This window comes from Mastacembelus armatus, chromosome 13 (genome assembly GCF_900324485.2).
Source record: "Mastacembelus armatus chromosome 13, fMasArm1.2, whole genome shotgun sequence".
Classification (NCBI taxonomy): domain Eukaryota; kingdom Metazoa; phylum Chordata; class Actinopteri; order Synbranchiformes; family Mastacembelidae; genus Mastacembelus; species Mastacembelus armatus.
The window spans coordinates 12,328,009-12,343,382 of record NC_046645.1 but is presented as its reverse complement, the minus strand read 5'-3'; the positions used below and the strand labels follow the sequence as shown (position 1 = coordinate 12,343,382).

The 15,374-nt window shown below is 38.7% G+C and overlaps 2 protein-coding genes across 2 annotated transcripts; both read right to left on the bottom strand.

Annotated features, from left to right (window-relative positions):
* Window positions 1-1,526: 1,526 nt before the first annotated feature.
* Window positions 1,527-6,309, bottom strand: LOC113145087 (extracellular calcium-sensing receptor-like). The gene is made up of 9 exons (XM_026331454.1): window positions 6,170-6,309; window positions 5,799-6,090; window positions 5,586-5,672; window positions 5,093-5,362; window positions 4,665-4,871; window positions 4,298-4,573; window positions 3,182-3,409; window positions 2,960-3,083; window positions 1,527-2,569 (listed from the first exon to the last, which is right to left on the bottom strand). Exons 1-9 carry the CDS (start codon window positions 6,277-6,279, stop codon window positions 1,656-1,658), a joined length of 2,508 nt encoding a protein of 835 aa, XP_026187239.1. The 5' UTR covers window positions 6,280-6,309; the 3' UTR covers window positions 1,527-1,655.
* Window positions 6,310-8,046: 1,737 nt separating this feature from the next.
* On the bottom strand, window positions 8,047-13,447 carry LOC113134421 (extracellular calcium-sensing receptor-like). Its single transcript, XM_026313807.1, has 10 exons — window positions 13,410-13,447; window positions 11,972-12,103; window positions 11,569-11,863; window positions 11,377-11,463; window positions 10,843-11,112; window positions 10,239-10,445; window positions 9,878-10,153; window positions 9,517-9,744; window positions 9,301-9,424; window positions 8,047-8,933 (listed from the first exon to the last, which is right to left on the bottom strand). The coding sequence occupies exons 1-10, from the start codon at window positions 13,445-13,447 to the stop codon at window positions 8,047-8,049; spliced, it is 2,544 nt and encodes an 847-aa protein (XP_026169592.1).
* Window positions 13,448-15,374: the final 1,927 nt, after the last annotated feature.

Sequence of the window (15,374 nt, the reverse complement as noted above, 5' to 3'; positions counted from 1 at the left end):
AAGCAAAGACTCGGAGAAACAAATAAGGAAAGAAATCAAGAACAAATAGAAACACAGATGCAAATATCTGACTATCTGACTGCTTGTCATAACTTCTCCCCCTTGCTTCACTCCACTTTCTAATTTTCATGTATGAGTACTTTGTTTTATGTACAGGGCTGTGTCATCCCTTTCGTCACTGTTGAATCACTGACACCACCCATCATGGCATGGGCATGGGCCACCAATCGCAACAGAGGAGTGGTATAGTACACATTTCCAATAACTGTGCTACCACTGTGCCGCATGAGCAAGTGGTTTGATAAACATAATCTCAAAATCATGATTTATATTTTGTTAATCATTTTAATGTCCATGGTTTTTTGCTTTGAGAAACAACCTTTCTGTATTTCTGGAAAATACAGAGTAACACATTTAATCACATATTAATCATATAGGAAGTGAAAAAGAAAGGGATCATAAGAGGGAAAATAAAATTCTTAGTTACTGACAGCACTCGATGGAAATAAAAATACATACCACGTTATGTAACACTTGGATGCAATTCTACTTTTTTAGTTCTAATTTCTAGTATTGAAAACTAAATTGAAATGAATAATAAATGATGGTAGGTCGAATTATTTGTAAAAACTGAAATAAATTGGTTATTTCAGGAGAAAAAATGTCATACATTGAGATTACTTTCCTCGTGAACCATGAACCTATGGACTGAGATGATCTGTAGCGGCAAAACCTAAGTGTCTTTCATCAAAAAGTGACCAAATAAAAATGGGAAAAACATGGTGACAATATCGAACAAAATATTTAATAAATCATTTCTACATTCCTTCAACATCTTCCTAAAAGTGAAAAAATTAGTTGAAATACAGAAACAGATTTTTTTAATTCTTAAAATAGATTAACACTATAAGCATTAATTTTTTCTATACTGTCCAAAACGGCAATAAAAAAACAAAAAAAAAAAAAAAAAAAAATCACAGCAAATACTTATTCAGCTTTATGAAAATTTATTTATATTTCTTTTCTGATATATGCAACATTTGGAATACCTTAGTACAAGAACTGTAAATTAATTCATGAAAACCAAAGCTGTATTTTGCATCAGTATTTTATTTCTCTGTTAATTTCACTGTAACATAATAGGAAGTTCTGTAAGGATCTTTTAGCAAGATAAATGTCCGCAATTGTTGGAGATTTAGAGAACTACAATAGGAGTAAATAATACACTTGAATTAGATAACTAGAAAATGCATGAATGTTCAGGTAACATATTCATAACACATTACTAGAAAAACTTTATAGGCTGAGAGTATGTTTACAGTAATGCAATGTAAATTTCAGATTGTCCATTCTGTATGTCAACAAAAATCTCTAATAAACAATGCTACAATAGGAAATGTTTTATTTGTTATAGTCTAATTGATCAACTACAACAGTCAAACGTTTGCATTTCTTTTCAATTTTCAAGAACTGTGAAGTGGATTATGTGACTGACTGACTCACAGTAGATGGTTCTGACTTCCATTATCCCAACTTATAAGGAAAGATTCACATTAAAAAAAGAGGACATTACTTATTGTGTTTATTAGCAGATCATTGTTAGATAAATTTAAGCTACACGCTGTGAACTTGATTGGTCTTTACAAATTTTGCTTTTATGTCTTAGTATTTCCTCGACCCATGATTGCTTTCTTTGTGTTTCTCTCTGGTCTCAGCAGGATTATGTAACATTTGGGTCCAAACAGTGCCACCAAGAGGCCAAAACTTGAGGCCAGAATGGCAAATACCTCCACTGCATCTGCATATTTGCCTGGGGAGTTGACATAAGCAGGGACAAATGCCACCCACACAGCACAGAAGATCAACATGCTGAAAGTGATGAGTTTGGCCTCATTGAAGTTGTCTGGAAGATTCCTTGCCAGAAATGCTAACAGGAAACTGAGGATAGCCAGTAAGCCAATGTAGCCAAGTAACACTGCAAAACCTACTGTGGACCCAACTACACACTCATAAACTATCTTGTCATTGTGGTATTGAGTGTTTCTATGAGGAGCTGGTGAGGCAGAGACAAGCCAGACAGTGCAGATTGCTGCTTGGATCAATGTAAGAGCTAAAACTGTTCCTCTCTGCTGCACAGCACCAAACCACTTGAGAGTGGCTCCACCTCCAGGCTTGGAGGCCTTGAACACAGCCAGAACCACCATGGTCTTAACCAGGATACATGAGACACAAAGCACAAAGCTGATCCCAAATGCTGCATGTCTCAGCTGACACGTCCACAGTTGTGGTCGTCCGATGAACAAAAGTGAGCAGAGGAAACATAGTTTAAGTGAAAGCAAGATCAGGAAACTGAGTTCAGAATTGTTGGCACGTACCATTGGTGTACTGCGATGATAGATAAAAATCCCCAGGACAACAGCACAGAAAAATGTGCCCAGCAGTGAGGTGGTTGTCAAGCAGATACCCAGAGGTTCATGATAGGAGAGGAACTCTGTTTTCTTAGGAACACAGTGGTCACGCTGGGGACTGGACCAGAAATCCTCTGGACAGCTGGTGCACTCCATGGAGTCTGAAAGAAGAAAGAAGGTGTTGAGATAAACATGGGTGTGTGGGTCCAAAATTCATTGTTTTAAGAGTGAACACTGTCTCATTGCTGATTGTTTGCTCAATACAATGGATGCAGTCTCGGCAGTATACAGAGAAAATTCTCATTTTTATTTCTGTTCTTTTTCTAGCTAGTAGGCATTCCTGTTGCAGCTATAAGTATATGAACCCTTCAACATGTGAACACTGTCAGTTGTGCAATTTGGCACCACTGCTGATAACACAATTTTGGTTTCCACAGAAATGGGTCTGTGCCTTTCTTTCAGTAGCCTACCAACTAAACATGTACAGGGAGACACACTAATGGATACAGGTGAATGTTGCACAAATTCTGACTTTTAAAATGGATTCCAACCAGTTTCATTGCTGATTTTCCCATCCGAACAAGGAATGCAGTCAAAACAGCACACAGGCTGTCCCTTCTTTCTTGCCAGCCGGGTACCTGGGGGGCAGCTCTCACTGCACACTGATCTGGGTGGCTATAAAAGAAGAATACTGGAATTAGTGTTATTCCACACCATGTGATGCTGCTGTTGTATGCAATACTACAGGAAACACAACAATCCAGAGAAATAACCTGTTTAGATTCAAAATTCCAGTAGATTTTGTCTTCATCAAGTGTGAGTTCTTCACCTTTGGAGGCTGACCTCTTAACAACACCCACACTCTGAACTTTAGTTTTTCCATCAGGAAGCCACAGCCAGTTCATGATGTCATATATTGGTAAGGCATCACCGTTCTCATCAAATGACACTTGGTCACCAAATGATGTGGTGAAGTTGACTTTTTCCAAGTAATACATCAGCTATAATTTGGAAGACACATTAACAATTGTATTTTAATTTACATTTAAATTACCGACTGAAATTTTCAGAGACTTGTCTTTTAACAAATGACCTCAGAGGCAATTCACACAAACAACTTAATTTTATAGTTAAGTGGCATCTTATAGTGGTGTGAGACAAATGCCTCAAAACCTACATATGAATGCATATGTTCCGGTGACAATGCCCTCTATTGAGCATTGTGATAATGGCATGAACATAGGAGCAAGTCATGTGATGTTTTTATAGAAGAGCAAAACCCACAGGAGGAGGTGGTCCATGTGGAACTTAACTATTCATTTTATAAATTTAAATTTAGTCTTTCTTTTCTCTTTTTTGAAACCAAGACACCACAGCTTCTAAATTTCAACAAAACATTTATTTTAACCCCTATAAAATATAGATTTCCTCATACCTAATTATTACCACAGCACTGTGACACACTAAAATAATTAGTACTTTAGTCTGGCATGTCTTCAGCTTTTGTTGGGACAGTATTTCAGGAAACACCCTGGACAGACCACTCATGGTTGTTTAGGCTGGAGGCCTTGTTGAAATTTTAAATACAATTTGAAGCACCCTGAATTTCAGTTTGTTGATTTAATCAATTTATATATTACCATAGATAATTATCACTGTCAAAACAACAACAAAAAAAAAAAAATACTGTTGTAAGGAATAAATATTTTCTGCCATGCCTTTTGTAAATCCTTTAGTTCCTAGATTGCACACCGACATCAACTGTCCACACTATAATTGCTTGTTTTCATACTTCTACTCTCGCAAAAGTGTTTTTAATAAATTCCTCCATGTGTAGCGGCTGCTTTCAAAACATAAGCATAAAGGTGTGGTGTAAACTGATTTCCCACCTGCCATGGCTCCAGTCTTTGCAAACTCCCACAGCTGTGCCCACTGAAAGGCCCTCTCCCTGGTTCACACTGCAGCATGTCATGAAGGGCATAAGCCAGAGCATACACAGCCTTGTAAACATTATACTCAGGTCGGGGGTTTGCAATGTCCAAAAAATCAGTCTCCACATTCTCTAAATCCTCCTGTCCAGTGCATAGCGCTCCCCCAGCCTCCACCCAGCCTGCTGGAGGTGGAGCAAATTTACACTCAAATGTGTGTTCCCAAAACTGCTTCACCTAATATATATATTCAAAAATCTAAGTTAGAAACAATGACAATATTTTGTTCTTCAATATTCCTAACCAGACTGCAGAATTATATTCTTACCAGGTCATTTCCATAGCTGTTGTTTTGGTGTAAGTTGGGATGGATTTGTAACAGGAAGTCTCTGAGCCCTGGTATTTCTCCACGACGAACAGCAATGCCCAGTGTGCCACCCAGGTATGGCATGAAGGCAGGGGTATCGAGCCCATCGACTAATGTCCAAGCTTCACTCGCCAGCCACTGCAGGCCTGTAACATTTTTCTTCACCACCTGAGCATTGAATCACACCAATCTTTTTTAGACGTGCGAATAAAATAAGCCATAATAGACTGAATTGTATAGTTATATTAACATTAATACTGTGTAGTTATTTTAAAACAAGAAAAAATGATGTAATTAAACAGAGCAATGTGATTAATCGAAATCAGGTTATTGTGATCTGTGGCCACGTGTAGATACACATATATTCTAAATATATATATTCTGCAAACCTCTTTCATGAGTTCAACCAAGTGCATCCTCGGTGCAAATACAATGACCACACGTGCTGTGGATTTTCTCATCACATCCACAATCCTTTCATATTCCTTTGGATTATCACCCCAAGGCAAAATCTCTGAATAGGCCAGACAACCTCCATCAGACTGAGCCAAATCTGTCTGGAAGGATCGAGCAGCATGTAGTCCATAGTCATCATCACTGACCAGCAGGCCTACCCAAGTCCAGTTGAAATGCTTAAGAATTTGAATCATAGCACGCACCTAAGTGATGAAAGGGTTTCTTATAGTGTAAATATGCTTTCACGTGGGTCGTAATATAATCATATTTAAATACATTAAAACTCATTAATGATGTGCACCATGAATATAATTTATGCAGACTAATGTGTTTCATTGGCAAAACATATTTTAAAGTGTGCTACATTTTATGTGACAGCTACAGCATATACAGCTCTTATTATTATTATTAACAACACTGTTTCACCTGAAAAGCATCACTTGGGATTGTTCTGAAGAAGGATGGAAACCTTCGCCGGTCACTCAGACAGGAACATGTGGCAAAATAACTCACCTATAATGAAACATACAAGTGTACACGGGTTGTGCATTTTGTACAAGTTAGTGGATATACATAAAATATGTTACTTAGCAATGTATGACAAATTCAAATACAGTGTACTAAACACATGAGACTTACAATAGGCAATTTGAATAAGCCTAGAACATTGGAGGTGGCAATGGAAAATGTTGAGAAGGGATCACCCACAATCCCAAGTACTGGAGGAGTCCCTGAGCAGTTCTCCTGAAGAAAGTGCTCCTCTCGACCAGTGGCCAGTGACAGTGCAGCACTGAACCCAATACCAAGTGTAGCACAGTTGTCATAAAGACTGTATCCCAGAGTAATATTCGGTAGCAGATTAGAGTTTTTGTTAATCTCATCAATAGAAAAGACCATTGTCATGGCATGTCTGAACCCTGGAGGGTCAAATCTAACACACAACATTTTACTGTTAAACATTAAAATGTCAAAGAGTATTAATAATTATAATATTTTTGTATGCCACTTACCCTTGGCAACTCGGCTCATGTGGCTCTGAGGTGAATGTCAGCTCAGGGAAGACAGAGCTATAGTGGACCTCAAAAAGCCCACCCAGAATTACATCTCCAGGCTTGTGCATCCCATTAAGATAAAACCGTTTCAGCAATTTACAAGACTGTGAAAGAAGCAAAGACTCGGAGAAACAAATAAGGAAAGAAATCAAGAACAAATAGAAACACAGATGCAAATATCTGACTATCTGACTGCTTGTCATAACTTCTCCCCCTTGCTTCACTCCACTTTCTAATTTTCATGTATGAGTACTTTGTTTTATGTACAGGGCTGTGTCATCCCTTTCGTCACTGTTGAATCACTGACACCACCCATCATGGCATGGGCATGGGCCACCAATGGGCGGCTGTGGAGAATGGACATTAAAGGCATTTTAAATCCTTGTTCCACTTCTATTCAACATTACCAGGTATTTTAGTAAACACAATCTCTAAGTCATGATATGTGTTTTTCTTCTTTCATGTTCAGGTCACATTTTAAGTTACTACAAAATACTTCAATCAAAATATTTCTATTAATATGACAGCTGACATTCTCCCCTTCGACACCCACTGAGGATAAAGTATTGAACTAGAATGAAATAGAAAAAGAAAGAACCACATGGGAATTATAACAACGAAAAAAAAAAAAAAAAAAATCAGTTAATCATCAAAAAGGAAATACATACTGATGGAAACTCTTTGAAATATTTCTAAGTGTTTCAATTCTTTAATAAGGATTTACATATATTATCACAGTAAAATAAAAGAGCTGTATTCAAAACAAATGATTGTTTTGGGTAGACTTAAAAGCAATAAAACAGGATAATAAAGAATAGCATGAATATAACAAAAGAATATAGTAAATAATACGTTCTATGTTGTTCCAACATTTTTATTCTTGTGGACAAATGAGTTAAAATGAAAATTGGATGCCTGGACATTGTATTTTTTAGACACATTAAAAAAAGTAAGATACTAATTTAAAGATAAAGATACAAATAACAAACAAAAACAACTTAGGTTTTAGTGAACAACTAATAGAACAACTACTTAACTAATTAAGTGCTTGCAATCATTTTAATACTGTTTTGTTAAGAACACTAGATAAATGTTTTAGTGCTCCTTACAGGAGCTTGTTACCTTGGCAGGGTGCTAGCAGTTAACTCAAAGACCTAACATTAGCCAAAAAGCTAGCGAGCGTTTTTTTTTTTTTTACATTTCCACAATGAAACTAAAACCAGACACTTTCTTAGTCACAGTGATAAAGACCAGTTTGACCAAACGAACCTTGTCAGGACGTTCAACTATTTCATTTCCTAAAGTTTCAACTTACTTAGCTTTGTTGAATTGCTTCTGTGTTCACTAGCATGGCAGACTACAAACGTTCAAGGAACTGCCACTGTGGTATGGAAGTCTGTTCCCACATCCTCATGTTTCCCCTTAATACCCAAACCTAACCGTGGTGACCTGACCCTGACCCTGACCTTGTTCTAACCATAACCGGGCCGCTACGGACACTACAGTTTTGACTGGGGGAAACACATCTCGAAAGGGAAACAGGTTTGACACAGCGCCACCTACTGTACCGGAGTGTGTATCATCATGCCCTTATAAACAATCACAACATATTGTTCAGACAGGAATTTAAAACAAACTGAATTGTTGCTTGTTTTGCATTTTTTCTGTCATTATTCCACCATGCAAAAAAAGTCTCAAATTTAAAAAAGGATATTTATTATTGCGTAATTTCATGTTGAATGAATTTAAGCTACAGGCAGAATGAGACAATGAGATACATTTTATTAATTCCCAAATGGAAAATCAGGAATGTGATTGTTACAGGAATTACTTTTTTATGTCTTAGTGTTTCCTCGACCCATGATTGCTTTCTTTGTGTTTCTCTCTGGTCTCAGCAGGATTATGTAACATTTGGGTCCAAACAGTGACACCAAGAGGCCAAAACTTGAGGCCAGAATGGCAAATACCTCCACTGCATCTGCATATTTGCCTGGAGAGTTGATATAAGCAGGGACAAACGCCACCCACACAGCACAGAAGATCAACATGCTGAAAGTGATGAGTTTGGCCTCATTGAAGTTGTCTGGAAGATTCCTTGCCAGAAATGCCAACAGGAAACTGAGGGTAGCCAGTAAGCCAATGTAGCCAAGTAACACTGCAAAACCTACTGTGGACCCAACTACACACTCATAAACTATCTTGTCATTGTGGTATTGAGTGTTTTTATGAGGAGCTGGTGAGGCAGAGACAATCCAGACAGTGCAGATTGCTGCTTGGATCAATGTAAGAGCCAAAACTGTTCCTCTCTGCTGCACAGCACCAAACCATTTGAGAGTGGCTCCACCTCCAGGCTTGGAGGCCTTGAACACAGCCAGAACCACCATGGTCTTAACCAGGATACATGAGACACAAAGCACAAAGCTGATCCCAAATGCTGCATGTCTCAGCTGACACGTCCACAGTTGTGGTCGTCCGATGAACAGCAGTGAGCAGAGGAAACACAGTTTAAGTGAAAGCAAGATCAGGAAGCTCAGTTCTGAATTGTTGGCACGCACCATGGGTGTGTTACGATGATAGATAAAAATCCCCAGGACAACAGCACAGATAAATGTGCCCAGCAGTGAGGCAGTTGTCAAGCAGATACCCAGAGGTTCATGATAGGAGAGGAACTCTGTTTTTTTAGGAACACAGTGGTCACGCTGGGGACTGGACCAGAAATCCTCTGGACAACGGATGCATTCAGTGGTATCTGACAAAAAAATGGGAAAATTATCTTTGTTGCTGCAAATGTTACACTTTATTTGCAATTTAGCATGGCATAATTTACATTTATTGTGCTCCTTGTCACCATTAACCTCTACTCTCATGAGAATCCAGAGACAAAGAGGTTCATGCTATTCCTGCTCATACACTGGCAGCACCTGCTACCTCATAGCTACATTCAGTGGACTGATATCTGGAATTATTGTTATGATTCTTCATTGTTGGGCATGCATTTGTTTACATTGCTTGAGAACCAAGAATGCAAAGATTCCTGAATAGATACTCATATTGCATGGTATAGACTTTAGTTTTATAATGATACCAACCTGTTTCATTGCTGAACATTCCCTCAGAACAAGGAACACAGTCAAAACAGCACACAGGCTGCCCCTTTCTTCTGGCAATGCGAGTACCTGGGGGGCAGCTCTCACTACACACTGACCTTGGGGGCTGCAGGATTAATCCACAATTTTTTCACCATTTGATATTTTTATCGTGGTATATAATACTAAGGTATAAACAACAATAAAAATAAAGGTAACCTGTTTGGGCTCAAAATTCCAGTAGATTTTGTCTTCATCAAGTGTGAGTTCTTCACCTTTGGAGGCTGACCTCTTAACAACACCCACACTCTGAACTTTAGTTTTTCCATCAGGAAGCCACAGCCAGTTCATGATGTCATATATTGGTAAGGCATCACCGTTCTCATCAAATGACACTTGGTCACCAAATGATGTGGTGAAGTTGACTTTTTCCAAGTAATGCATCAGCTAAAATGTGTTGAAATAAATTAAATGGATAAACACACTTACAATGCCAATGTAAATGTGTTCTTTTCTATTCTTATCTGTTTCAGTGAACACCTTGAGATGTAGTGGCATTTGAAAATGGAAGAATTTATACCTGCCATGGCTCCAGTCTTTGCAAATTGCCACAGCTGTGCCCACTGAAAGGCCCTCTCCCTGGCTCACACTGCAGCATGTCATGAAGGGCGTAAGCCAGAGCATACACAGCCTTGTAAACATTATACTCAGGCCTGAGGTTTGAAATGTCCATGAACTCAGTCTCCACATTCTCTAAATCCTCCTGTCCAGTGCATAGTGCTCCCCCAGCCTCCACCCAGCCTGCTGGAGGTGGTGCAAATTTACACTGGAAGGTGTGTTCCCAAAACTTTGTCACCTGGCATGAATTTAAAAGAAAGTCTCAAGAAAATTAATATTCTATTATTTTAATTACAGGTAAGGTTTCAGTATTGCAGTCTTACCATGCTATTTCCATCACTATTATTGCCATGTAGATCAGGACGTATTTGTAACAGGAAGTCCCTGAGCCCTGGTATTTCTCCTCGACGGATGGCGATGCCCAGTGTGCCACCCAGGTACGGCATAAGGCGTGGGGTCTGCAGCACAGTAGCTGATGTCCAGGCTTCACTGGCAATCCACTGCAGGCCTGTTACATTCTGTCTCACCACCTGTTCATAGAATTTTATTAAATCTGTTTTTTAATTTTACATATAACAAATATACTACTCTAACACTAAAATTGTCAAAATGTAATTGAAGTAATAGTCAAGTGTTCAAGTCAACTGTGAAGTGGAGTTACAGTCATAGGTCTAATAATGCTATAAACACCCACAGACACACCCACACATACACACACGTATACATATATATATATATATATATATATATATATATATATATATATATATATATACATGTATGTCATATATACACAGTTTTTAATGTGTATATGCACAGATTATTTATTATTTCACATTTTTCTTTATAATGCTTTGTGACTGTGAAGAGATTAACAACTCGGGGTATGAAAAGTATTATATAACTTTTACATCTGTACTTACACACCTCTTCCATTATTTGAATCATGTGGATCTGATGTGCAAAAACAATGACCACATGAGCTGTGGATTTCTTTATCACTTCCACAATTCTCCTTAGCTCAGCTGGATTGTCACCCCAGGGCAAAATCTCTGTGTAAGCCAGACAACCTCCCCCAAAATGAGTCAAGTCAGACTGGAAGGATCGGGCAACATGTAGTCCATAGTCATCATCACTGACCAGCAGACCTGTCCATGTCCAGCCGAAATGTTTTAGAATATGAATCATAGCACGGACCTTATTGAATAGAAAGGATTGATTAGTTACAATAATATTTCAGTTGAAATGCACCTGTCTCTATTTTACAAAACATTCACAAACAATTGGTACAATGCTGATTTTCCTTTGTCAGCTATTCTAATTCCACACCAAGCAAATACAGTACTTTTATAAATGTATGGATTGTCATAGAATTGTTCTTACTTGGGCAACATTATACAGCTCATAAAACCTCCTGCGATACATCTTTTCTATTTATCTAGAACATGATCAGTGTTTCACCTGAAAAGCATCACTTGGGATTGTTCTGAAGAAGGATGGAAAGCGCTGGCGATCACTCAGACAAGAACATGTGGCAAAATAACTCACCTATAAACAAGCACAGCATGCATGTATGTTCTATTCTATCATTTTAAATTTCATTCAAACACTGCATACCAAAAGCACAGCTAAGACTCATGGCAGAAAACTTACAATGGGCAATTTAAATAAACCTATCACATCTGAGGTGGCAATGGAAAATGTGGAGAAGGAATCACCCACAATCCCCACAACTGGAGGAGTCCCTGAGCAGTTCTCCTGAAGCAGAAAGTGCTCCTCTCGACCAGTGGCCATTGACAGTGCAGCACTGAACCCAATTACTAGTGTAGCACAGTTGTCATAAAGACTGTATCCTAGAGTCACATTGGGGAGCATGTTGGAGTTTCTGTTGATTTCATCAACAGCAAAGGCCATGGTCATGGCATGTCTGAACCCTGGAGGGTCAAATCTAGAACATAAAATGATGATTAAACACTAAACAGTAATATTGTGTATATTGAGTCTGTAATAATATGTAATAATATTATGCTGCCTGTTGCATGAGTCTGACACTTACCCTTGGCAGCTGAGCTGATTTGGTTCTGAAGTGAATGTCAGCTCAGGGAAGAGAGAGGTGTAGTGGACCTCAAACAGCCCACCCAGAACTACATCACCAGGCTTGTGGATCCCATTAAGATAAAACCGTCTCCTTAAATTGCAGAATGAGAAAGGAGAGGAACACTCTGATAAGAAAAAGGAGGAAGTTAACAAATTCAGGTAGACATACAGGAAAAACAATGCATCTAGAAATGCACACATAACTGCCCTTAAGTATTTCTTACTATATCTGCGTGCCGGTTACTCAGTTTTATATGCAGGGTAATGTTATCTCATGTGGTGGTTTTGTCATGACCTCACACCACCTCTCAGGGCCCAGGGAGTGTAGGGGCAGGGCATGCATAGATTATCTTTACAGGCACAGAATGCTGTGATTACAAGTGTATTTTTGCTCTTCACTTTAGTTCCTTTGCTATTGTGAAGTTGGTGCACATATAAATACAATAAACCTAAATACATATTAGGTTAAAAGTCTCAGCGAATGAGTCAGTGACATAAACAGCAGCAAAGCAACATAGCATATGGGTTTTCAAAGATGACTATATAAAAGTTACAGATGAGGTAACATGAATCACAGTAACCTTGCTAGTTAATTTTACAGTGGTAATATATGTTGATTAGTTCGAAATAAATGAGACAACTGTGAATTTCCAGGTTAGGCTGATGCCTGCAGTGCATGCAGTTGTGTACAAATCTAAATTAGACAGGTTGTAACTTAAAGTGTCAACTTCAAAAACCTCAAAAACTGACCACTGCAACATCTGGGTCTTCAAACACAGTTGAAGTCAAAGCCTGACTGCTATCACTCCCCGCTGTCTGTCTGAACTGAGTGCCTCACTCACATCTTGATTCTTCCCATATATGCAGCGGTTGGGCAGAATCTTCTCTTCTTTCAGTTAAAGAGTGCAAAGATGAAACACACTAATGGCTTCATGAAGTGGCAACAGCAACACTTGGATCTGCCAAGCATGCAGCTTGGGTGGCATCTTCAGATGATTCTAGGCCATGCATGCTGGCCTGGCTCTTACACCTAACACTGTAAGCAGAGTTTTTCACCATCATTTGTCTGTCTCCGCTGCCAGCTTTGGGTCAGCTTATTCTGTTCCCCATGGATCACTGCCAGTTCACAGCCAGAGTGTTGGCCTGTGGCCAGAGCTTTAGTGGGGCAATGTGTTGTACCACCCAGTGGTGGCAGCAGTGTGTAATTGACAGATAGATGAATAGGCTAATTCACAGGGGTCACACTCTGCAGCTTTTCACTCCCTCTCCATTCAGAGGAGTGGTAGACACTCATCTTGCTTCTCTGGAGCATTTGCCCACCCTGTGAGCAGAGCAGCACAAGCTGCTGATCTCTGAGGTGCAAGTGGGGGAGGTGAGTCAGTTTTTATTCCTGTTACTTCCTGGAGCCCAAGAAGTTAGGGGAGATTGGGCCCATTCTTGATTTCATAGCTGGTGTAGGTTTCATACATCAAAGACAAAGGTGATGATTGTGGACTTTGGCAGGCAGAAATCTCCCCATCTGCCTGTCACAATTGATGGAGAAGACACTGAGACAGTTCAGTCTAATAAATATCTGAGAATGCACCTTGACAGCACACTGGACTGGTCTGTAAACACAAGTGCATTGTACAAAAAGGGACAGAGCAGGCTCTTCAGACTGAAGCAGACTGAAATCCTTTAATGCCTGTATTGAGTTGCTGTACCACTGGATAAGTGGTGAGCACTGTTGCCTCACAGCAAGAAGGTTCCTGCTTTGAAACCTGGCAGGAGCCTTTCTGTATGGAGTTTGCAAGTTCTCCCTGTATTTGTTTGGATTTTCGCTGCGTACTCCAGTTTTCTCCCATATTCTAAAAACATGTATCAGTTTGATTGGTGACTCTAAATTACCCATAGGAGTGTGAGTGTGTTAGGTTGTTCATCTATGTGTGGCCCAGAGGTGGACTCGTGACCTGTCTACCAGATCCCTGTGACCCTAAAAAGAAATAAGCAGGTATACATAATGGATTGATGTCAACATAAATGTTTTTCTCTGCCAGTTATCACATTTATTTGGATAACAAAAATATGTTAGTTTGTCCATTTCAATTGGTCTCTGTTAAGTAAACAACTAGCCATCATTTTTATCACTGAACTGATTGACTAGCTTAACCACTGCACTAGAATACAATGTTATACAATAGAAGTCTTGTATACAAATCCTAGTTACAGTAAGTAAAATGATCTATTATTAGCAAAATTGTTATCAAAACTAAAAGTACTACTTTTATAAAACATCCACCCATCCATCCATTTTCTGTACCTGCTTTTTCCTGAACCAGGGTCACAGGGATCTGCTGGAGCCTATCCCAGCTCTCTTTGGGTGGAAGGCAGGGGTACACCCTGGACAGGTCACCAGTCCATCACAGGGCCACATAAAGACAAACAACCACACACACTCACACTCACTCCTATGGGCAATTTAGATTCACCAATCAACCTGACATACATGTTTTAGGACTGTGGGAGGAAACCAGAGTACCTGGAGTAAACCCACACAAGCACAGGGAGAAGATGCAAACTCCACACAGAAAGGCTGGGTTGCTAACCCATGACCTTCTTGCTCTGAGGCAACAGTGCTAACCACCATGCTGCCCTCTTTTAGAAAACATTGTGCTTGTAAATGTTATACTATTATACAGTATGTTTTTGGATTGACATTATTTCTGTATCAATGTATATGTTGAATTGTCCTGCTGTGGTTAATTAGACCAATTTTGAAAAATTTATAATTTTTTAAAATTTTTTTTATAATTAACTGTATCAAATTTTATAGGATGTTTTATGTTTAAGGTTATTTCACTTAACAGGAAGGTGATGAAAATTGTCATTTGAGAAGGAGAGTAACTACAACTGTGCACACAGGCATAGTGGAATAAAAAATAAATCAGCTTAGTTAAATATGATACAAACTGCAAAAAAAATATCTGCATTTACACTAATGATTAATGATTATCACTGTTTTATTAGAAGCATATACACAGAAAGGAAAAAGCAATATTTCAAGAGCTAGATGCTACCACTTACATAGTCTGTTGCAAAGTTGGCAACTGGTAGTGCTTGAACTCCAGTTGTACAATAGGATGCAGTACTAAAAGTTGAATTTTTGTTAATTTTCCAAGAAGTATGGTACAGAAAACAAAGCATGATTAAAGATGAATTGAAGAACAAGTGTTAGATACTACTGGGTGGCCTATAACACGTGGAATAAAAAATATATATTTAGTTTTTTTAAGTTAGCAGATAGTAGGACAGGTAGTTCACAGCCAGACATTTTAACATACTTGCTCAAATCTCAGAAAAGACAAAAGACAAAAAAAAAAAAG